We start from the raw sequence: 24,684 nt of genomic DNA, 5'->3' as shown, positions 1-24,684 counted from the left end.
TGTGAGCAGAACCCAGAGATCACTGAATACAGTAACAGCAACATTGTAACAATGATCAATTGTGAAAGACTTAGCTACTCTAATCAAAATGATGATCCCAGACAATTCCAAAGGATCCATGATGAAAAATGCTATTCAACTCCAGAGACCAAACTGATGAACTAAGTGCAGACTGAAGTATATTTTTTTCACTTCTTAAAGAAAAAAAAATGTTTCTTGTTTGTGTTTGCATGTGTTTTCTTTTGCAACATGGCTAATATAAAAATGTTTTGCATGATCTTATGTGTATATGTATATATATGTGTATATATATATATATATATATATGTATAAAATTATCTCATAGTGTCTTCACAATAACCAGGCAAGGTGTATACTCAGGAATCGATCCCATTTTACAGATTTGCCTAGGGTCTCATGGTTAGAAAGTGGCTGAAGCAGTATTTCCACTCAGGTCTTCCGGACTCCAGGAGGTCTAGTTAACTCCTTTCTTCAGCACCTAGGAGACTGATATTGTTGGCATTCCCCTTTATTCTAATATTCTGTCCACAGTAACATTCCCCGTTCTAGTCTAACCTAATGTGCTCTGATCACTCTAACATCACAAGTTGTACTCGAACTCCCTGCCTCTCTGTGGTAAGTCTTCGTTCTGTTGCAACATTTTACATTCTACTTTCTATTCATTGTAACATTCTAAGATCTATTCTAACATCCTAGTCTATTACTGTAACATTCTACGTTCTACCGTAACATTCTACGCGGTTCTACGCTCTAATATCCTCCGTCCTATTCTATGTTCTATTATAACCCCCTACATCCTATTGCAACGTGATTCTAAGGTCCTACGTCCCTAGGTCCTTTGCAGCTGACTATCTAAGTTCGAACTTTTGCTCTGTAAAATGTAAAGAGTTGTACTGGGTGACCTCTGGGCAATCAGATCTCCATCTATGGCCCGGTGGAACTGCACCCCAACTGGGGGTCCCACCCCCAGCCCAGCCGGAAGCCGCGGGAGGTCATCCCCGGCTACATTGTAGCACACCGCCGGGGAGGGGGAGGGGATGAGCTAGGTCCTGGATCGGTCAGTGGGGAGGCGGGAGGAGGGGGCTGCCGGGAGCCGGGGGTCCCGCCGGCGCTGGGGGCAGGAGCTGCGCGCACGCTCTCCCGGCGCTCTGGGGTCCCAGCCAGGAACACGCAGACCCGGAGGCAACGCCGCCCCCTCCCCCACTCCCGGGGCGCGATCGCTCCTTTGCGGGCCTCCCCGACCCTTAGCAAGGACGTGAACTTGAGAGGTGGGGGTGGGGTGGGGCCTCCCGGACAACCCCCCACCCCACCCCATGCACTTTGTGCAGTGAGCGACATTCCCCACCCCAACTGCCCCCGAGTCCCCGGAACACTCACCGCAGCAGGACCTCGGAGCTGCAGTCACTCCTAGGCTCTGACCCGCCTCCTCTCCCTGACTCGCCCCTCCCTGCCCTTAAATAAATAAATAAATAAAACCCAAATCCCCGGGCGGGGCCGCAGCTCCACCCCGCGGCCCGGGGGAGGTATGGCAACGAGGCGCGTCCAGATGTTCACAGCTGGCCGCGACCTTGGGGGGAACGCATCTCATCCAACCCCTCCTTTTTACAGAAAAGGAAACTGAGGCCCCGAGGATGGAAAGGGACTGTCTCCAATGCCCCACAGTAAGAGGCAGAACTGACTTCTGTCTAAATTCCGTGCTCTGTTCCAGGCGCCTCCCCACCCCCCCCTCGGCAAACACTCCAAACATGTCATAGGATCTTAGATGTAGGAATGCCCCTCCTCATTTTGCAGCTGAGGAAACTGAGGCGCAGGGAAGTGACTTGTCCGAGGTCACACAAAATCGGGATTCAAATCCATATTCCCTCCATTCAATCAATCAATCAAGTATCTTTAAGCAACTATTAATCGATAACCAATCAATAAACACTTATTAAGTGACTACTGTTTACCAGGTACTGTGCTAAGCAATGGGGTTACAAAAAGAGGCAAAAGGCAAAGCCTGCCCTCCAGGAGCTCACAGTCTAATGATGTGCCAAGCACTGGGGTCACAGAACCAAACAATCTCTCCTCAAGTAAGAGCTTCAAGTCTTAACTAGGGAGAAAGTGTGACACACATTCTCACAGGGAAAAGGCTGATCGAGAACACATCTGCACCTGTGGTACATAGACTCACAGGTACCCAGAGCTGGAAGGGACCTCAAAGGTTATCTCATCCAAGAAACACATTTTACAGACCAGGAAACTGAGGCCCAAGTGAATTGTCCAAAGGGCTCTGGGGCTCAAACTCAGGACTTCTGTCTCCAAACTTAGGGCCCTTTCCCCTGTTTAAAGCTACCTTGCTCTGCTAAGAGCTGGCTGGGTAATCCTGGATAAGTCACTTTCTCTTTGAGCCTCAGTTTCCTCATCTGTAAAATAAGTCTCGATCAACTTTGAGGTCCCATCTATCTTGTTTTTGTTGTTCCATTGTGTCTGACTCTTTGCAGCCCCATTGGGTGTTTTCTTAGAAAATATACTGGGCTGGTTTGCCATTTCCAGCTCATTTTACAGATGAGGAAAATGAGGCAAACAGGGTTAAGTGACTTGCCCACGGTCACACAGCTAGTAAGTGTCTGAGGCCAGATTTGAAAGCAGGGAGAAGGAGTCTTTCTGACTCCAGGCTCCTTGCTCTATCCACTGAACCACCTAGCTGCCCTTTGCCACCCCATGTGTCAAAGGATGCTGGGGTCCACCATGGCTATGGCATTCCATCTGCAATCTTGTAGCTGTTTGCTTATGGGATAATAGCTCAGTAATGACCTACTAACATTGGTATAACATCTTAAGGTTCACAGAAGGCCAGATACAGGCAGGATAATAGAACCAGCAAGGATTTGGAGGCAGACTTCCTGCCTCTGTGACTGGGTGAGTCTACACTCTTTTCTCCTCTGTAAAATGAGGAGGTTGGACTAGGTGATTTCTAAAACTTGATGTTTACAAAAACCCTATTAGCTACTGATTGCAATCACCCTCTTTTGTGTCTCCTAGTAGAATGCAAACCCCTGGAAGGCAGGGATTATTTCCTTGTTGTCTTTATATCTGCCTGGCACAGAATCAGGATTACTAAATGCTTGTTGATTGAATGATGGATTAATTATACAGATGAGAACACTGAGCACCCTGAGGAGAAGTGACCTGTCCAGACAAACACAGCCAGGTGGGACACCATCTCAAGGCTTCCTGACTCCAGTAAACTGACACTCCCTATGCCAGGGATCTCAGGTGGGTTTACTGAAGCCCCTTTTTGAAAGAAAAGGTGATCAATTCCAAGACCTGCTTGCTAAAAGGGGTATCGTCATATAGTAGACAGAAGGCTGCATCTCTAGTCAGGAAGACAGCTTCTAATCCCACCTGTGACAATTATTAGCTGTGTGAATCTGGACAAATCACTGAAACCTTCTGTGCCTCAGTTTCCCCATTCATACAATGGGGGTGATAGACTGTCGAATGTCCCTACCTCACAGGATTGATGTGAGGTTCAAGGCAGGCACTTGGTGAACCTCACAGCACTAACCCTAAAAAGTAAAGGTAGCTCCGATCCTTCTCATGACTAGTAAGGAAGTGAGGTGTGCTATTTGCAGAGCTCCATCTTACCCACTCTGTGCTTTTACAGTGACTGTCCTTCCATGCCTGGAATGCTCTCCCTCCTTGTCTCCACCTCCAGCTCCCCTGGCTCCCTTCAAGACTTAGTTCAAATCCCACTTTCTACAGGAGGCCTTTCTTCCCCAGACCCCCAACTGCTAGTACCAGCTCTCTGGGACCAGCTCTCATTTACTCTCTCTATATCTTGTATATATAGTTGGGAGTTTTTTGTATGCTGTCTATTAGAATATGAGCTTCCTGAGGGCAAGAATTGTTTGCCTTTCTTTGTGTCCCTAGCACTTAGCCTGGCACATAGTAGGTATGTAATGAATGTTTGCTGACTGACTAAATCTTCCATAGCCATATAAGAAACACAGAGGCAGCCTCATGTAGGGGGACTGGTGGCTTATCCATTCTGGCCAAAAGATTCTATTAGCAAGAGGATGGTGATCTGTATTTGGGGGCAGGGGGGTTTACAAGCATGCTGGGGCTTGGAGTCCTACAGTTCTCGTTAGTTCTGCAGCAGTAAGGGGCCTGGCATGTCTGTTCCTTGCCTGTGTTTGGGGGGGTTATGCATTTTCATTGTTGCTGTTTTGATTTTGTAGTTTCCTCTCCCTACCCTTCCTCCCATTCCACACACCGCCCCCCCAGACTCCATGGAACACTCAAGACAGGAAATCTCAAGTTCAAGGAGCTTAGAAAATACAGCTGGCATTTGTCTACCAACTGTCAAAATGTAGCTTCTTCTGCTGAAAACATGGGGACATTGAGGGTCATACAATTAGTAGTAGACTTGTTCAAGTAGATTTACACCCAGGACACTAGGCATGTCTAAGAGAAGCAACTAGGTGGTCCAGTGGATAGAGTTTGGGGCCTGGAGTCAGGAAGACTTGAGGTTAAATACGGCTTCAGACACTGACTAGCTGTGTGACCCTGGGCAAGTCACTTAACCTTTGATTCAATTTCCTCATCTATAAAATGAGAATATTAATAGCACCTTCCTCCCAGGGTTGTTGTGAAGATCAAATGACTATAATTTGTAATGAATAGAGAGGCAAATAATGAAAGAATGAATGAATGAAAACCCAAAATCTTAGTACAGTGCTTGACACATCATAGGTACTATATAAATGTGTATTCGCTTCCTCCTTTCCCTGTGGGATCATGGGTAAACCTTGCTGAGTCTCAGTTTCCTCAAGTAAAAAATAGGGATATTACTTGCCCCTCATGGGATTGCTGAGAGGTCTAAATTATTAATGTGATAGAACCCTGGGCCTGGAGCTGGGAAGTCCTGAGTTCAAATCCTGCCTCAAACACTTCCTAGCTGTGTGACTCTAGGCAAGTCATTTAACTTATGTTTACCTCAGTTTCCTCATTTGGTGATAGTAATGACACCTACTTCCCAGGGTCACTGTGGGGATCAAATGAGGTAACACTCACTATCAATGCAATCAAATGCCTTGTATAATCTCAAATGCCATAGAAGCCTCAGGCATCGTTATGAGCTTTGAGATCATTTCCTATGATTCTGTCATTGCCCTCTGTCACTGGCAACCTCTGGGACTTTGGAAAAGCCCCTTCTCCTCCCTGTCCCTCAGTTTCCTCATCTATATGTGATCCCCACAGTCCCCAAGGTCTCTTCCAGTTCCCAGATTCTAAATTCTGGAGATGACCACTTCAAGTAGGAAAACTGGAAGAATGGGTATGCCCCCAACAGTCTGGGAGAAGGATGGCTTTGATTGGGCCAGGGGCAAAGTAGAAGTGAGTTCAGTCTTGGATATCCCAAGTCTGAGATGCCCCGAGGACATCAAGTTTGAGGTGTTGAATAGGCAGTCACTGCCGTGGGCCTGGAGCTCAGGAGGGAGGTTAGGGCTAGTTCCTAGATGTGAGAGTCAGCTGCATAGAGGTGATAAGTAAATCCATGGGAGCTAATAATGTCACTAAGTGGATGGATGTACAGAGAGGAGAGGGCCCAAGATGGAGCCTTGGAGCAGACCTACCATTGGGGGGCATGAAAAGAAGACGGAGTAGTCTATAGGTAGGGGGAAATCTAAAAGTACAGGGTCATGAAAGATGAGACCATTGTCAGCAGTATGGAATGCTGTAGAGAGATCAGTGAGGAAGCTTGAAAAATGCCTATCAGATTTAGGAATTAAAAGATCAATGGTAGCTTTGGAACGAGCAATTTCAGATGAGTAATGAAATAGATGATTAGATGGCAGAGCACTGAGAAGGGAGGGGATGAAGCAGAGAAAAGAAGTGTAAACAGCTTTTTCTACAAGTTTGACTATGAAAAGGAGGAGATATTGAGGATAATATCTTGAAGAAATAGTAGTGAACATTTTTTTTTAAGGATGGCTGAGACTTGGGTATGTTTATAGGCAGCAAGAAAGGAGCTAGTAGATAGGGAGAGACTGAAGACTAGAGAATGGGAAGACGATTAAGGCTGGAATGTGCTGAAGAAGATAAGAGGGGATGCAATCAAGAGTATATTAGAGGGGTTAGCCTTGTCGAGGAGCAGGACTATCTCTTCATTAGAAACTAGGGTGAAGGAGGAGAAAAGAAAGAATTCTGTCAAGGGGATGGAGGGGAAGACAGAGATGGTCTAGTCACAGCCCAGTTCCAGAGCTAGAAGGGACCTCCAAAGCCGTCTATTTGAACCTCATTTTTTCAGAGAAGAAAACAGGCCCAAAGAACTTAGAAGTGCCAAGGGTCCATAGCTAATGAGCTAAATTCAGAAAGAGGCAAATCCTGGCTCTCCACTATTTTCACACCACATGGGCAGGAACAGGAAGGAAGTATGAGAACCAGGAATTAGTAAAGAAGATGCGTAGGTAAAAGAAGAGAATAAAGAGAAAAGTGACTGACTGGTAAGGGAGGAAGAGGAGACAGGGGTGGGGGAGATGGGAGAGTGGGGAAGGGAAGCAGGAGGGACCAAAATGTCAGGCAGTAGTAGAATGTAAGATCTCTGAAGGCAGGCAGTTTGGTTTTTTGTCTTTTGCAATTCAGTGAATTGACTGTAAGAGAGTGACTGGACTTACCAGGCTTACAGCTGATCTCTGTGTGTCCGAATTCATGGATGTGTACATCTGTCTCATTGCCTTGCCTCCCTGCAGGGGAAGGACCAGCACCTCCCCCAAAGCATCAAACCCTCTGTTGTCACTCAGCTCATAGGAGACCAACTGCCTCCAGCTCCAGGTTCTAGCTGCCCATCTTAAAGGGCCAGAGACACTGAGGAGGCCCCATAAGTGTCACAAACTCTGCCTAGGGTGATCCACAGGAGACTGGAGGGCATCAGCCTTCCTCTCCTCTGCCAATTGACCTTCAGATCTGGGTTTCTGCCTCCAACATAATCAGGGAGTTAGGTGGAGAAGGAAGCCTTTTGAACAAAGGAAAGTACTTCCACCCTGCTATGGGAGCATAACTCTGTTAGACTCCCCCTTGCCTCAGATACTAGAATAATTCAGTCACAAAAGACAAACCCTCTCCTTCCAAAGCAGGAGTTTAACAGAGTTGTGATTATGGAGCACACAATTCCTGGTCATTTAAAAAGGAGTCTTCAGAAGAAGCCAGGGGTAGCAGAAAGAACATTAGATGGGCAATCAGGAATATCTGAGTTTAAATCCTCCCTTAGGCGCTTACTAGTCATGTGAACCTGGACAAGTCACCTAAAGTCTTTCAGCCTCAGTTTCCCCCACCTGCAAAATGAAAGCTAATACTATCATTTACTTCACAGGGTCATTCTAAGGTCCAAATGAAGTGTTATAGACATGCATTCCTGCTTACCCAGCTGAACATAAGCTCTTAACAAATAGAGATTTTTCAGTCTCTGGACTTGGATCCCAGCACATTGTAGGAGCTTAATAAATTGCTTATTGATGGAAGATATCTTTGGCTCTGCAGGGCACTTGCAGAGCACAGAGCAGCAGCCTCAGAGGCAGAGAAGGGTGAAGAGGGACAGTCCCTTAGGAATGTCAGTTGCCCTGACCATGTATTCCTTGGTCTGGCATGCTCCTGGGTCCCTTCTCCCTCTTGGTGGCATGGTAACAATTTGTGGGAGAGGGTAGCCCTAAATGTAGGAAGAAATTCTTTCCTGTCTTGGGCTGTTTAATTGTTTGGTTTTTTTTTTGCTTTGAGCTATTGTATCCTCTGGCAAAATGAATAAAAGAAGACACAGCAGAAAGATTTTGAAAAGATGTTGACCCATAATGTGCTTTGAGCCTGGGGTAGCTTTCAAGGAATCCCCAGGTGCTCACAAGGAAAGGGAGATGGGGAAAGATTAGGCAAAGCACTGATCTATTCAATTTTTTTAAGCAGATGGGGACACCAAATGTTCATGTATTTAGATTTGAACTCTCAGGTTGAAGTTGAGGGTGAATGACTGGGTCCCTTGTTCTAAGATTTATTAAGCAAGGAACATTTGAGGTATGTTGAGGGGGACAAACTTCAGTCCCTCCACTAGCCCTGTGCCTTGTGCTTCCCTCACCTTGCTAATTACCCACCTTTTGTGCATTTGTGGATAGGCATTGAATGACATACATAGGTTTCATTGCTGGCTATTTTCTTGGATTGTCTCTTGTGAATTTCTAGGTGCCCATGCCCCCATTTTTTTTCCCTATACTGTAACTTTCTACAGTGTCCTATCTTGGTGAAGATATATGGACAGTATTCTCTTTCCCTACTTCCTTTCTAACTAAAAGTCTTCTTGCCTAGATTTGCAAGATTATGAACAAATGAAGACTGGCACTTTATCTCAAGGTACAGTCTTACAGAGTTGCCTGGGACACTGGGAGACTGAGAGACTTGCCCAGGGAAACAAAGCCCAAGTAAGGTACAGTCTTCCAAACTCCTAGACCAGCTCTCTACCCACTGTGTAACACTGCGTCTTGGTACCCCTATCCTTACTAGACTCTATTAGGTGCACTCCATCCCTGGTCAAGGACCCGTTATTCCCATATTTTATGCTGGGGTGTTACTGATGCTTCTAGAATACCTTACACATACTTCCTCCTTTGAACTTCACAACAACTCTGGGAGAGAGGTAGATACTGTTGGTGCTATTATCCCCATTTTACAGATGAGGAAACTGAGCTTAAGAGATGTAAAATGTCTTGCCTATCATTACTCAGCTAGTGTCAGAGGCAAGATTCAAACTCCAGTCTCTCCTGACCACACCAGTCCTACACCATGCTGGCTAGTTTTAAGTGTTCTGCAAAAAGCATGGCACCCTCCACAACCACCTCAAAAAGCAACATGTTTTCCATATAGAGTTATGTTAGGATTTTTCTCCATCTGGACCTGTGACTTTATCACAGGGGATAACTCTGGGGAACTCTGTGGTATAAACACTCTTCTATGATAGTTTTAGGAGAGTTTTGTGCAGACATCAAGAGGTCACAGAACTAGGAGGAAACTTGAAAGCCAGTTAGCCCCTCATTTTCCTGAGGAGCAAACCAAGGCCAATCTAGTTTAGATGACTTGTATCAGAGCTAGTCAGAATTCCAGGGGGGATTTGAACACAGGTATTCTGACTCCAGGCTCCATGTTCTTTGCCCTGTACCTCCTTACCTCCCAAGTAGCATTGACAGAAGGTAACCCAGGTCTTCCTGATCCTGAAGCTTCCTGACTTTATCCCCGCTGACAAGCAGTCTTCTAGACAGGGGTGGGAGGTTCAGGGAAGGGAGGGGAGGCAACATTCTCTGGGTTTTGCTTTGGGCCAAACTGTTGGGTCACAATGATCAAACTCCTTTATTAATGCTGCCCTTCCAGAACTGGCATTTGTATAGATGGGAAACCTGAACAAAGACCACCATGGGTTTTTTTCTTCTGAGACTAAACTCATCCTGCCAATGGAATCCTCACCAGATTCCTCTTTTCATAGGAGGAAAGTCTGGATTCCTCCTTCTGCAAAATGCAGGAGATTCTCAGACTAGGGCCCCAGAGCTCTCCTCTGGGTGATTTCATCGCCATCTGGTGGCGATGCAGAAATCTGCTGCTCAAGAACCAGTTTGGGAAAGGGACTAGCTGAGCCAAGCCTAAGCCTGGGGTGGTGGGGAAGCCCAGAGGCAGGGTCAATAACATTGGAAGCCTGCCCCAGACACTCTTTTCTATTCTTCTCTGTGTGAAATCTCTCTCCCTAGAAGCATACAGCAATATGGAGTCAGTATGAGCAGTAGACTAGGGGTCAGGAGGCCTGGGTTCTAGTTCTGCCACTCACTAGCTGTGTGATCTTAGGTAGGTCACTCACTGCCTCTCTGGGTCTCTTCATCTCCTTATCAATTCTAAGTGAACTTCTTCCTTTTGGTCACTTAGCAGGAGTTTTCTCCCTACTTGGCTGCAAATATAAAATTTACTTGAATCCCCCTTGGCCCTAGGGCTGAGATGCCATCTTCTCCTACCCACTTCCACTTGGTCACTTTACCCCATACTATTTCCTTAGTTTCTAAAATTTATGGTAGCATGTTAAAGATTTTTAATTTAAAAATCAGATGATGAGTTTCATTTGTTTTATCTTTATTTTTTTTTTAAAAGCAATCACAGTTAAGTAACTTGCTCAAGGTCACACAGCCAGTCATTTCTGGGTGTGGTGCTAAGTATCTGAGCCCAGATTTAATCCCCAGGTCATCCCAACACTGGAGCTGGTGCTCTGACTGGCTGAGCCACCTGGCCTCCCCTAAGCAATTGGGGATAAGTAACTTGCTCAAGGTTACACGGCCAGGTGTTTCTGGGTGGGTGCTAAGTGTCTGAGCCCGGGATTCGATCCCCAGGTCATCCTGACACTGGAGCTGGTGCTCTTACTCGCTGTGCTACCTGGCCGCCCCTGTTTTATCTTTAAATAAACAAACCAACAGCCTGAAAAAAAAGGCTCTCTCTATGGTGCTTTTCAGCTCTCAGTCTTCTGGTTCCATTTTCATAGAATCTATGGCTGGGAACTCAGAGACCATCTAGGCTGACTCCCCTCCCCCCCATTTTACAGATGAGGAAACTGAGGCCCAGAAAAGTAAAGTGATTTGCCCAAGGTCATCCCAATAGTAATTGGCGATATTTGAAACCAGGTTCTCATTGATACACAACTGGTCTAGTTCCTGTCTGCCTTGTTTTGGCCCCTCCAGGCCCCTCATTCCACTTGGATCCCTTTGGACACTGGCTGCTCCCCCTGCCTGTTCCCTGCTCTGATCTGTCAGCCATGGCTTCATTTTGGAACCCTCATCAATTGTCTCAGTACTGAAAGAGCTTTAGACTCACTCGCTGGAATGCTATCTGGGTTATGGAATAAGAAAAAAACCCAACAAAGCCCTGAACTCAGAAGCATGAGAGACCTGGCTTACAATCCTGCTGCCAACACTCCCGCCACCACAGTCATGTGACTATGGGCAAGAAGTCACAACTTCTTGGGCCCTCAGTTTCCTTATTTGTAAAATGTGGCTTATAGGGGCGGCCAGGTAGCACAGCGAGTAAGAGCACCGGACCATGTCGGGATGACCTGGGGATCAAATCCAGGCTCAGATACTTAGTACCACACCCAGAAATAACTGGCTGTGTAATTGAGCAAGTTACTTAACCCCAATTGCTTTAAAAAAAAAAGTGGCTTATATTATCTGCAGTACAGATCTCTCTGTAGCCCCAGCCGTGTCCAATAATGGGATTGTGGTGAGAATCAGCCATCATCATGATAACTCTAGCTGACCTCCATAGATAGCTGCCATGTTTGCAGAGCTCTCTTCACCCAGCAATTATCTCATTTTAGATAAGTGATACTGCAGGGAAACAACCTAGTCAACTGCATGGCCACATATAAAGGCAGCTGTTGCCACCACAGACCCCTTTGCCTCTTACCCAACATCTGTTACTGTTGACCAGGTACAGATAAGACAAAGAAATCAAAGAACAGCTTCCTCAAGGCAAAGGTCTCCCAGTTTGGTCCAGATGGCATCTCTTTTGGATTGCTTCTACGTGGCAGAGAAGTCAAAGACCTCTTCCCGACTCCCCACCATGTTGGCACCTTTCTCCAAGGCATAGAATCACAGGATTTCAGAGCTGGAAAGGACCTCAGCAGCTCTTTAGCTCTCAAATCTCCACCATAACACAAACATGCTCAAAAGGTGTCTCGGGACGAAATGATCATTCTCTCCTAGACAATGCCCCTTTCCAGTTCAGAATCTAGAATCCTGTGGAGGAGAAGCTGGGCGAGAGATGTAGGAGTGTGGAATGAGCATCCCAGGAGCCGAGGGACAGACCCGCCATATTGCAAAGGGTGGTGTACTGGACTGGCTCTTGGCAGAACCAAGTTCTGGGCCTAGTTCCATCATTAAATAGAGCTTTGATCTTGTTAGTTAACCTACTGGGCCTAGTTTACTCATCTCTTAAACTGGATTTGGGGATTACACTAGATAACTTCTCATTTTCCGTTCAGGCTTCAAACACTATGCACATATTGGTAGATCTTCTGTTGATACTTCTAAGGATCCATGGCTAGGTGAGGCCAGGCCAATTGCAACCCCCACCTGAGTCAACAGTTATCAAATGCTGCAGGGAGTTTTCATGGCTCGGACTGTTTAAAAAATGTTTTAAGTTTGGTTAGAAGAGAATCATCGATGGCCTTGAAAAGGACCGTCTTGCTAAGAGTTATGGGTTGTAGGCCAAAGCCAGATGGCAAGGAGCTAAGGCAGAAATGACTTTTCAGCACTGATGGCAGAGTTGTCAAGAGTGACTTAAGCCAAGCTTCAAGGGCAGTGGATGCCAGGAAGTAAGTTAGAGCATCAGGGTCAGTGCCAAGCTTCAAGGGCAGTGGATGCCAGGAAGTAGGTTAGAGCATCAGGGTCAGTACCATGGAGAGCTCTGATTGGGGTCAGAACCATGGAGAGCTGTGATTGGATCAGTGCTGAGGACTCCCAAGGCCGGTGTTGTTTCCTCCTAGTGTAATGGGAATGGAAATTTGGAAGATCTTCCCTGCCCCTAGGCTAAAGTGCACCTGAAGCCTGGGGTGGGAGGCTTGTTTTTCAGTAGATACTTTTTGATTGGCCAGTGGGTCAATAAGGTTGTTACATTCTCTGAGGCAGGAGAAGGCTATATAAGCCCTGATGTGTAGCTTTGTTTTGGGGGCTCACTTTGAGAAGTGTTCTGTGATTTGATCTGTATTCTGGGAAGCCGTTATCCAGGGCCCCCCCCCCCGACTTTGAAAAACCCAGATGTTGACTGGGTATGGATGTAATGGTTGGACAGTTTGGAAATCTGTCTACTTGATCTGTTTCTGTCTTGATAATTCTGCCTGTATACTTTGAAGTTCGGGGTGCTGACCTTTTCCCCTGAACAAGGTAAACGATATATGTCTGACTGATTAAAGTAAGCTTGTTAACCCATTTTGAGTTGCTTTCCTTTATCAAAGCAGATCCAAGAACCTGTGCTAGCAGCCACCCTGGGAACGCTGGGGTGCTTGCTGCTATACCTAGTCAGTCCAATATAATTGACATTTTTATACTCCTAATCTAAGGGTGGACCTGCTGGGACCTTCAGAAGGGTAAAAAAAAAAGTGAGTAAAATAAGTGAAAAAGGATTGATTAAAATACTTATGTGTCAGGCACTATGCCAAGCACTGGGGGAACAAATACAAAAGTAAGAGTCCCTCACCTCAAGAAGCTTATAGTCTAATGGGGATGGAGTGGGGTGCGGAATAACACAAATAGGGGAATGATAGCCAGGAAAGCGTTTGGGTCTGGGAAATAAGCATGGTGAGTGGAAAAATCAAACAATTCATTTACACACTCCTTTCCAGAATCAATAACTGTGCTGATCTGATTACAATTCTTGGAGAGGGCTGGGGTCCAGATAAGGGGCAGAGAGATACATACTCTGTGGCAGAGACAAAAAAGCATGGTTGGGTCTGGGGCTGGTGAGATATCATGGACTCTCACCAATGAGTAAAATAGAGCCCCAAGACCAGAGCTGCAGAGGCAGCAGCCCCACTCCGAGCCTTGCTCCATCCATGGAGGCTCCAAAGGGCCACTGGGGTCTGGCCCAAGCATTCAGGGTCCAGTGACTGCATTGGTTTTACACCAGATATGTAAAACTCCCTTGAGTGTGATTATGTGCTATCTGTGTATGCCAATGGAGAATGTGGCTGTTGGGTAGGACATAAATGGACCTGAGCAAGAGCAGGAGACAGGCCCAAGAAGGTGGGGCCAGTTCTGGGAACCTGGACTGGGACCAGAAGCTGAAACTGGACATGGGCTCATTTTGGGGGCATCTTTGCCCTATTAATTCAATGTCAGGGCATTCAGAGTCTCATGAAGTTCTCTCCCACAAAAAAAAAGTGCCCACAGAAGGCAACAAGACAGAAAAGGTCCAGAATGACAGCAAATTGTGGGATCCAGTCAATCTTTTGTCCTATTATAATGAAGGATTCCATGTCCAGGGGAACTTGAAGCTGGCCAGACACGGACACTTGAACATGTCCTTGCATACGTCAGATTGGATGAGGCTGTGGAAAAGGAGGAAATTGGAAGTATGAAGTATGAGGCCAGAGCAACACTGCCAAAGCTCAAGGTAGTTGGACACCAAGTGATGAGATGAGAATGTTTGTTTGAAAAAGGCTTGCTGATCAAGGATAATTTGGATGAAGCTGGTTCTGATATGCAAAGACAAAACCTACAGAAACCCTACTACCATAGTCAGATAACTTCCCCATTAAATTCAGAAACTTACAAATGGGAGAACAGAAAAGAGGCATCTAATATTACCGACATATAGAATATCCCCAAAATAGAAATATCCTAATGCTGAAGGGCCTAATTACCTGTTAATTAGCAATGAATCAAAAGATGGAAGTGTATAATTTCTTTTTTCTCTTCTTCATAAGCTCTCTCACCTATCATGGTAGGTTTAACCAAGTAACTTTTCATTTACCCCCAGTCACAAATAGAAATTTTGTAACACTAAAAATGACCCAAGGATCTGTTTGCATATTTGGTCCAAGTCCAGTACAGAAATGTAGGATGCAGACTACAGGAAGAGACACGAAAAGTCTCTCGGTATCCTTGAGTCGGGACCCTGTCTAGCTTCACTTAAAATTATTATGCGTGGTTGGGGGAGATTTAAAGAATTACAGTTTGGCCTTCATTCGTGTAATGGGTTTTTATGGTTGATTATAAATAATCTTACAGAATGATATGACACATTTGGGTGGCTTCTTAAAACCTGTTTTATATCATCTAATAGATTTCTCAAATGTAAACAATTAACAAACAATGATTTAACTGGTGGGAGTTGATCTTAGCTGAAAGACAAACATAGGGGAGACAGCCTCAGGAGAACAAGCTTTGGAAAAGCTGTGGAATGAAGGCATGGGGTTTGAGGAAAGCTGGTATTGGTAGCTTCTGATCAGCAGGCATCTGGATGTCCATTATGTGCTTGATGCTGTGGGAGTTACGTGATAAGGCTAGAACGGGGTTTCTACCCTTCAGGTTTCGTTCTGAAGACAAGACATTCAGTTCGATAAGTGTTTATTCGGCTCCTGATAAGCAAGATACTGTGCTAGGTGCTGGGAATGCGAAGATGAGTCCCTGCCCTCCAGATGCTTACAGTCTAATTGTGTGTATGTGTGGGTAATGAAAGCTATACTAGTAAGTGTATGGGGTGTGAGGGTAAAGGAGATTAAGTAAACACTAGAAGAAAACTCAAGGTCTCACCTTCAGACAGAGGGGCGAAGCTTGTTTAATGGAGGTGGGTGAAAGGGAATGGGGACTGGTTGAGAAGGAATTCCAAGATGGAGAGGAAGAAGGAACACAGAGGCACAAGAAGGCAGAGAATGGAGAGGGCAGTGTGATGCAGTGACATAAAGCTGGACAGGCAGGGAGGAAAGCTCCGACAGGTTCTGAAACCAAACCTTAGAGTTGGGGAAGGGTGGGATTGAAGGGGAGGCTAGAGACAGAGCAGTTTGGAGGTGATTGTGGCAATGGGGGCCCACGCCAAGGGGGTGGTGGTGAGTAGGAGGTGACCAGAGGTTCTGTGGAAGTTATTTCTCCAAGCTGTGGGCGAGCAAGAACTCGTCAAGGCCCGAGACTTGTCAAGCCTGATGGTGACGGCTGGTGATTCACAAAGCACAAATTATACTTCCAAAGGGAACCCAGAAAGCAGTGCCAACAATTACAAGATCTTGGACAAGAAGCTGAGTACTTAATTAAAATAATTATAGCTAACATTTATATAGCACCTTAAGGTTTGCAAAGTGCTTTACAAATATTTTCATTTGATCCTCCTTCACAACCCTGGGAGGTAGATACTATTATCCCCATTTTACTGATGAGGAAACTGAGGCAAACATTAAGTGACTTGCCAAGGGTCACATAGCCAGTTAAGTGTCTGAGTCAGGATTTAAAATCAGGGTTTCTTAACTCCGGACTGGGTTCTACATGTTCACTACGCCACCTGGCAAGTCTTTGGGGTAATGTGATGTTTTTATCACTGCTATCTATCAAAGGTGAGGAGTTCATTCAGAAGGCAAAAGGAGATTGGGGGACTGAGTAAGAAGCTGGCATCTGAGAGCAAGATTTGGATTTGTGGACAGAGGGGTGGGATAAAGCACAGCCAATAAGGGCTGCAAAGAATAGACAGCCTATGCATATGTATATTATATGTGTGTGTGTGGATTTGTTTTGCTTGGCTATACTTATTTGTTACAAGAATTGTGAAGTCTTTTCATATGGGGAGGGAGGTTCACAGGAAGCAATAGGACGGTCACAGAAAAAAAGCCAAGATTCACTGATGTATTTGGTAAAAATGCCCAGAAGAGAAAAGCAGGACATTCAGAGGGAAATAAAGACAAGCAGAACTTGGAAAGGAACAGATTGAATTTATTATATCCCTTTAAAAAAGCAATTTACATGGAACAGACACATGGTTTTACACATAATCCTTTTTCTGTTTTACTTTGTATCTGGAAATGTTCTCCTATTTTAGTGTCCATTCACTTTAGGATAAAAAATTAAAAAGGTAAAGACAAGAACGTGTTTGCCTAAAGTCTTGCAAATTCACCACCCACAAGGGCATCAATACTGAAAGGAAAGTCATGTGGGAAAACCACCTCTGTGCACTCACCCAGGCAGACACCAAGAAGGAAGTGCATCAGAAACAAAAATCTCAGAAAGAAGCAAGTGACCAAACCCCAAGCCCTGGCTGTGTGGACACACACGCACAAACTACTGCTAACAAGACGAACCTCGGATTCTAGCAAGAAGCCACATGTGACACTCATCACCAGACTCTGTGGAGAACCCGAGGCTTAATCCAAACAATAAGGTAGGTTCAATGGGGCTGGGTCACATTCTGTGTTAGAGAAAGTCTCTGCAGGAAGGAGGTAACCCAGAAACCCCGGGGCGTAGGGACCGCATCTGTGTGAAGGCTGTGGGAAGCAGAAAAAGGCTCAAGAGCCCTGGGGACGAGGGAAAGCCCAGAGGAGGCTGGGGCAGACCACAGGCCAGAGGCATGCTCCAGCAGGGGACAGAGCCTCAGTTCCCTGGAAGTCTCTCCATTTGAATCCAAAGCACATGTTCGTTAGATGTTTGAGTTTCCTCCTTCGAAAGGCAGAGGGGGCAATAAGGGGAAATTCTATTCTGGATGCGATCCTCACCAACAAGGGGCAGGGTGGGGAGGAAGGGCAGAGGCCGCCATCCACCCCAGGTTTGGGGAGAGAACTTTCAAAGGGCTGCTCAGGGAAAGAATGAACAGGATCCCATGGACTCAAATTCCACACTTTGCCCAGAAGGCATAGGAAGCTCTCAAGAATGAAATTTTGAAGAAACAAAGAGAAATAGTTCTGAGGAGGAAAAGGGGGCTTTGTCTAAAGAGATGGAGGTGGGTGCCCAGGAAACTTACCCATTATCCTGGCACTGAAAAACGAACAGTGGACAGGAGTGGCCTTGCTGTCCCTTGGGAAGAACACTGGCTTTGGAGTCAAAGGGACTTGAGGCTGAATGCTTGTTACTCTGTGTGGCTCTAGGTAAGTGACTACACATCTCTGGGCCTCAGTTTCCCCATCTGTCAAATGAAGGGGGTGGCTGAGGAGGCCTCTAAGGTCCTCTCCAGTTTTTGATCAAAGATCCAATGATTATAAATATAAAAGTGTGAGAGAGCCTGGAAGAGGAATATCAGGGCAGTGAATACAGTGGAAGAAGCCAAAACAGACAAGAAAGTGAACAAAGAAAAGCACTTTGCTTTGCTTTGTTAAAATGGGGAAGGAAGATCTCAAAGAAGGGATAAGCCCCCTTCCAGGAGTCCACAGCTGGGCTTGGCCTGTTCCTCCCACACGTAGATTCTGTAGGAGCCAGCCTGCACACAGCGGCTCAGCTTGTCCACTGTTTACACACATCCCTCAGCTACCCTGGGCTTGCAGCTTCAGCTTTAATTGTGAAGGTTGGACCAGATGGGGGCTCGCAGCCTTCTGACGATCCTAGACCCTTCTGTAATCAGGTGAAGCCTATGGGCCTCTCCTCAGAATAAGTTTTAAAATGAGTAAAATGTAGAGTATTGTAAAATTGAAGCTGAAACACTTATCAAAATGTTAAAAAAAATCATAATAATAATGGTCCCCTGGTTATGAATCCTGAAGTCTCTTCCAGCTTTTAACCCAGGATCCTAATACTCATCACGCCTGTGAGACTCGTTCTTCAGGACGGTTTTCAGCTTTTACAGCTGACTTGTTCACTGTCACCAGGACCTTCTGGATTCCAAATCCAGCACTTTCTCCACCATACAATGTAGACATCGATATTTCAAAGCTGTGGAGCTGGTGGGATGGGAGGATTATAAACATAAAGAGAAATCTGAAGGGGTGGGTTTTTAGGGGAAGATGATTTGGGTTTTGGAAATATCCCTTTGAGGCTTTGGTGGGTTATTCATGTGGAGTTGTAGATGAGGCAGCTAGAAATGCAAGACTACACATTAGGGGAGAGGTTAGCATGATGTGTGTGCACATGCACCCTCCCTCCCCCAGAACCCTTAATACAATGATCACTGAATTCATGGCAATGGGTGCAATGGACAAGGGAGAGGATGGTGAGACAAGTGGCCAAGCTTGAGACACTGGACACATGGAATAACAGTGACTAAGTTTAGAAGAAAAGAAATAGAACGGGAGGCACCAGTCAACCAAGAGATTCCAATAGATTTGGGGTCAGGTTATTCTTGAGGAAACAGACTGCCCCATGAACATAAAGACCACGAACATCAGAAGGAGGGCATCTATAAATATAAGCCACAGAAGGGAACTTGGGCCAGGGGATACTAATGCCCAAAGTGGGTGATCTGGAGGGTAGGTAGGTCACAAGAACCAAAGAGCTGGGGAAATCTGATAAGGGAACAGGGACAAAAGGCCAGCAGCAAAAAGGCTTCCTGCTCCCTTTCGCTGTGTGCCTCGCCTCCGTGGGTCCTTGCAGGCAGAAGCAGCAATGGGACTGTCCCTGTCTGGAACACATATGGACAGACGTGCCACGAACACGGCTCTGCTATATGTTGTGATGCTGCTGGTGCCTGATGAGAGCTGAGCTGTTACTGAAGGCCTTGACACACTGGTTGCACTTGTAGGGCTTTTCTCCAGTGTGTATCCTCTGATGGATGATGAGTGCCGAGCCATGACTGAAGGCCTTCCCACATGCGCTACACTCATAGGGCTTCTCTCCAGTGTGAACTCTCTGGTGTTTAATAAGGGAAGAGCGACGGGTAAAAGCTTTCTCACATTCATTACAGTCATAGGGTTTTTCTCCAGTGTGAGTCCTCTGGTGTTCGATAAGGGAGGTGCTTCGCGTAAAGGCTTCCCCACATTCCTTACATTTGTAGGGCTTCTCTCCAGTGTGGATTCTCTGATGGCGGATACAGGTTGAGCAGTCACTGAAAATTTTCCCACATTCCTTACACTTATAAGCTTTCTGACCTACACGAATTCTCTTACACTTGATTGGGTCTGAAAACTGCCTGAAGACTTTCCCACGTGCACTGAGTGTGCGTGGTCTGCTGGGCCTTTCTGATGGGGGGTCCAGTTTTGAGTCCGGACCGAAGGCTCTCCAGGCTCCATCCAGTTCATGGATGCTTTCCCCACAGGTGATCTTGGGGGAAAACGTCATTTTTCTGAAACTCCGTGGGAACAAAGCCCTTCTGGGACTCACTCGAGCAGGGCTTACCTTCTGTCTCCCTAACTTGTCTTCATTTTCACCCACTTCTCTTAATGTGGAAATTGGGGCAATATTCCTTCTGGGCCTTTTTGTTACTGATCCTGAGAGTATGATTGCTTCAGAAACATCTTCCAGAGCAGCTGGCTCCTTGAAATCCGTTCTAGTCTCCCAGGCTGAAAGAAAAAAAAAAGAGTCTTTTACTGGGAGAAGGGAAAATGCTCTAGTGGAAATGACAAAATGACACCGAAAACCACGCCTCCAGACCTGTTTCCACGGGAGAGAGGGTAAGAAGATGAGCAAAGGGCAAGGCCCAGCCTTCTGGGGAATGCCAAACCTTCCAGGAAGGCTGTGGGCACACTAGCAAGATGGGTTTGATGAGGAATATCAGAACAAGCAGGGGGCTGCAGAAGGCAGGATGGGATGAGCTGAGGATGCTGGCAAGGTCCTCTTCTGGGACTTTTCCCCTGGCCCCAGGGGCCATTACTGGGAACACCTTGTCATTGGCCTTGGGGCTCCTCCTCACCCCCGCTTTCAGCTTCCTTCTGTGTTCTTCCCACGACAGACTTCAAGCTCCCTGAGGACAAGGACTGTCTGTTTTTATATTTGTATCCCTGGTGCTCAGCACAGTACCTAGCACACAGTAGGCATTTAATAAATGTTTACTGGCTAACAATGTGCAAGGCAAAGAAACAGTGCCTGAGGAATGGTAACAGACAAGGATCTCTGCTAAATGTCTCCAGTCACCTCTGGCTGCACAGGACGGTGGTGAGACGGAGGAGACGTCCCGAGTAGATCAGAGAGGCCATCACATCAGTGATTGCTTCTAAACTCCATGCATGTTAATCAGCCCTCACTCCAATACCTGGACAGTTGCCCCTTGGGCCCAGGGGCTCTTCGGTTCCCTGTCCAGCCAGGATCCGTGGCTCCTTCCCTCCATCCAGCTCAGGGATAACATCGGGTTTGGGAACTGGGACTCCTGGGGAGAGGAAGTGAACGCGGTCATGTGGAGGCAGATGCCCTCAATCTTGTGTGGGGGAAGGGGAAGGGATGATTCTGCAGCAGACAGGCCAGGAAGGTGAAAGGAAGGGGCTCACACCCTTCCCTTCACTGACCCGCCCAGGTGGGAAGAGGGTCAGTCAGGCAGCAAGCACTTATTAAGCACCTGCTGTGGGCCAGGCAAAATCAGTAGAATACACACATTCTTTCTACCTCCCCACTGCTGAAATCCTCCTTTCAGCTACCACCTCCTCCATGAAGACCTCCTGGCCCCCGCCTGTCCCAGGCGGAAAGGGAGGCTCCTGCATCCTTCTTAGAGCTGGAAAGGCCTCTGGAGGCCAGAGAACACTCATTGTTTCTACACTGGACTCTACAAGTCACCTATTATTCAGTTCTGGTTGAAGGCCTGCGAGGACGCCCGCTCCACTGCTGGGCAGCTCTAACTCGTAGGACATTTTGCCTGAGATCAAGCTTCCAGGAGCCCTTTTGCAATGTCTAACCCATCTCTTGGTTCTGCTGCCAGGGCCAAGCAGAACGAGTCTGGTCCCCCTTGCCTTTTGCAAACCTCAGCATTTCGACCTAACTGATCTGGGGGCTGAGGCCACGGCACGCTCAGTCCGTGTGGCCCACAGGGCAGGATGTGGGGAGATCCCAGGCTACTCTGCCCACACCTGTTTCTTGTGCATGAATGTCACTGTTTCTCATCAGTGAGCACCTCAATTTCTTGTTTGTGACCCCGGCAGAAGCAACCAACCCCTGAGGCTGAGTTTCTGGTTCCTTTCTTGGGCTGTGTCTCCTAGGATCTTCTGAGTATTTCGACTGCTCATCTCTGGTACAGCACATAGAGGGCTGGGCCTGGGGTCAGGAAGACCCGAGTTCAAATCTGACCTCAGACACTGACTAGCTGGGTAACCCTGGGCAACTCACTTCCCCTCAGTCTGCATCAGATTCCTCATGAGTAAAATGGGGGTATTAACAGCAGGTGCTTCCTGGGGCTGTGGGGAAGATCAAAGGGGACCCTCTCTATCTGTCGGATACCAGTTTTCCTATTTTTGGTGCTTGGGGACACCACCATGTCTTGTTGCCGCCTCACAGTGGATAAGACCTCAGAGCCCCTCCTGCTGGGCACAGTGGGTCCCTTGCGGAAAGGTTCTACCGGCTGGGTCAAGTGTCTTCCATCTGTCACCTCCTGCTTCCAGCCCCATCTCCCAACTGGGAAGGGGAGAAAACTCAAGGACCAAGAAGAGCAAGCCTCACATCTACTCCAGGCCCCCCCTCTCCGGCTCTACCTCTGAGGACGGGGGAGGGGTGCCCCCCACTCATACCCGGCACAGCCCAGGGATGCTGACTTCCTGCCAATCACCATCCCCACCCATCCCACACCCTCTGCCACCTGATCCCTCATGACCCTCCCACTAGAGAGTTCCAACCTCACCGCACCCACACCTGCTTTCACTGTGTCCTCTGGAAGACCTGTTGCACAGGCAACACATTTCCCTTCATCTTAAATCTTTTCCTCTCCTACTCCTTCCATGTACTAGTTCCTATGAAACCTGGCTTTCCCTGGCCCTCCTTTCCAGTGCTGGCAGCGTCTTCACTCACTCTCCATGGACTTCTTTTCCAGTGCTGGCAGCGTCCTCACGCACTCTCCGTGGCCCGCCTTTCCAGTGCTGGCAGCGTCCTCCCGCACCCTCCGTGGCCCGCAGCGTCCTCACGCACTCTCCGTGGCCCGCCTTTCCAGGGCTGGCAGCGTCCTCACGCACCCTCCGTGGCCCGCCTTTCCAGGGCTGGCAGCGTCCTCATGCACTCTCCGTGGCCCGCCCTTACAGTGCTGGCAGCGTCCTCACGCACTCTCCGTGGCCCGCCCTTCCAGGGCTGGCAGTGTCCTCACGCACCCTCCGTGGTGGCCCGCCTTTCCAGGGCTGGCAGTGTCCTCACGCACTCTCCGTGGCCCGCCCTTACAGGGCTGGCAGCGTCCTCACGCACCCTCCGTGGTGGCCCGCCTTTCCAGGGCTGGCAGCGTCCTCACGCACTCTCCGTGGCCCGCCCTTACAGGGCTGGCAGCGTCCTCACGCACTCTCCGTGGCCCGCCCTTACAGGGCTGGCAGCGTCCTCACGCACTCTCCGTGGCCCGCCCTTACAGTGCTGGCAGTGTCCTCACGCACTCTCCGTGGCCCGCTGCTCGGACAGAGGAAGTGGGATGCTCTTGTTTCCCATCACACGGCTCTTTCCTTCTCCTACATTCTGCAGCCTCTCTCTGAGCTTCGTGCTTTCCATAGCACCCACGCACCCGAAATCTTGGGAGCTGCTGTCCCAGAGCCCCCAGTCCCCCTCCGGGCTGGCTCACAGCCTCTCTGTCTCCCTTACTCCTGACCCCATGCTGGGAGGCTTCATCACACAAACACCCCCCATAAGCGACTCCTGCACTTCCCCTCAGGTACACAGACAGTGACAGCCTTGATCTTGCCATCGCCCACAAATGGCCTGCCTCCACATTCAAGAGTTCCGATGTCCGACCCCCATCTGTGGGCTTTTCACCTCTCCCTCTTCCTTCTCCTACGTACCCACACTATGACCTCCACGGCCTTCACCCCCTCGATCTTCTCCCAGGTCGTCTCCCTTGTACTAGCCCCTCTCCTTTTCTTCCCATCTTGACTCCTTGGCACAGCAATTTAACTACATGCTGCCCTCCTCTCCTGAATCCCCAACCGCCTTATAAAATGGCTGATTACAGCGAGCCAATCCTCAGCCTTGGGACACTCCCCCCATTTGTTGTCTTCACTCCTGTATGTGCTGCTGAACAAAGGAGAAAACCATGCAACCATTCTGACTGGGTCTACTACAAAATTTATGGTATGTAAGCTCAATTGGGCCCTCATTGCTACTAGGCAATTCTGCTATGTTTCCATCATCAGCTCATTCTCCCACGCTCCATGGAAGTTTTTCCAAATCTTTTCAATCCTTCTCAAATCTCCCATGTCTCCCCTTCACCATACCCTCTCAGCTGAGATCCTTGCCTTATGTTTTACAGAAAAAATTGAGGCCATTTACCACGAGCTCCCTCTTCCTAATTTCCTGCCACTCAGCCCTGTCTTATGTGATGAAGTGGCCTTACTCCTTCCCAATGAATGCTAACTTCTCCACCTGCTCAAGTGATCCCATCCCATCCCATCCCCTCCAGCAGATTGCCCCTCCCCCATCATCTCCACTCTTTCACTAATTTTCAATTTCTTCTTATCCACTGGTTCCTCTCTGTTCAGGACATTTGTGTGTGTCCAGCTCTCTCCTGGCTCTCCCCCTACCTCGCTGATCGCTCCTTTGCTGAATCTTACAGATCACACTCTCTAACCACAGGTATCCCTCAGGGATCTGGGTCCTCTCCTCTTCTCTTCTCCCTCCACGTGGTGATCTCATCAGCTCCCATGGATTTAATGACCCATCTTTATGCAGATGATTATCAGATTATTTCCTGTCCTAATCTCTCTGCTGACCTCCAGTCTCACATCTCCAACTGCGACACCCCAAAACAGATGGCCAATGCACATCTTCAACTCAACATGTCCAAAACTGAACCCCTTTCTCCCTAATCCCACCCCACCCCTTCCCTATTACTGTAGACTGGAGCAAGCCCATCCTCCCAGGCCCTCAGGCTCACAACCTAGACTCCTCACTTTCTCGGCCACCCCCCACACACAAGCACAGCCAAAGTCTGTGGGTTTCACTTCTGCCGCACCTCTAGAATTGCCCTTCCTCTCCTCTGACACTGCCCTCACCCACTCATGCCTGGGTTACTGCCATAGCTGCGGGGGGCTGGGGGATCCTGCCTGCCTCAGGTCTCTCCCTACTCCAGTCCATTCTGCATTCAGTTACTAAAGTGAATTTCCTAAAA

At 47.7% G+C, this 24,684-nt stretch overlaps 2 protein-coding genes across 2 annotated transcripts in view; both read right to left on the bottom strand.

The window, feature by feature from the left end:
- The window catches only part of R3HCC1 (R3H domain and coiled-coil containing 1), a 30,320-nt gene extending 11,923 nt beyond the window's left edge, over positions 1 to 18,397 (bottom strand). Inside the window, exons 1-2 of the mRNA XM_069067389.1 lie at positions 18,284 to 18,397; positions 1,399 to 1,416 (exon numbers count right to left, since the gene is read on the bottom strand). Coding sequence (XP_068923490.1) covers positions 1,399 to 1,416; positions 18,284 to 18,397 — 132 coding nt within the window. The remainder of the gene's footprint in view (positions 1 to 1,398; positions 1,417 to 18,283) is intronic.
- LOC138145764 (zinc finger protein 62 homolog) overlaps positions 16,467 to 24,684 on the bottom strand; it is a 76,512-nt gene continuing 68,294 nt past the window's right edge. Inside the window, exons 11-12 of the mRNA XM_069067387.1 lie at positions 20,662 to 20,775; positions 16,467 to 19,972 (exon numbers count right to left, since the gene is read on the bottom strand). Coding sequence (XP_068923488.1) covers positions 19,137 to 19,972; positions 20,662 to 20,775 — 950 coding nt within the window. The 3' untranslated portion in view covers positions 16,467 to 19,136. The remainder of the gene's footprint in view (positions 19,973 to 20,661; positions 20,776 to 24,684) is intronic.

The sequence above is a fragment of the Petaurus breviceps genome, unplaced genomic scaffold, assembly GCF_028583685.1.
Source record: "Petaurus breviceps papuanus isolate PSGF00001 unplaced genomic scaffold, PetGlider_PUasm1.0 139, whole genome shotgun sequence".
NCBI classification, from domain to species: domain Eukaryota; kingdom Metazoa; phylum Chordata; class Mammalia; order Diprotodontia; family Petauridae; genus Petaurus; species Petaurus breviceps.
Note: the sequence above shows the minus strand (reverse complement) of the source record. Positions and strands in the feature narration are given on the sequence as shown.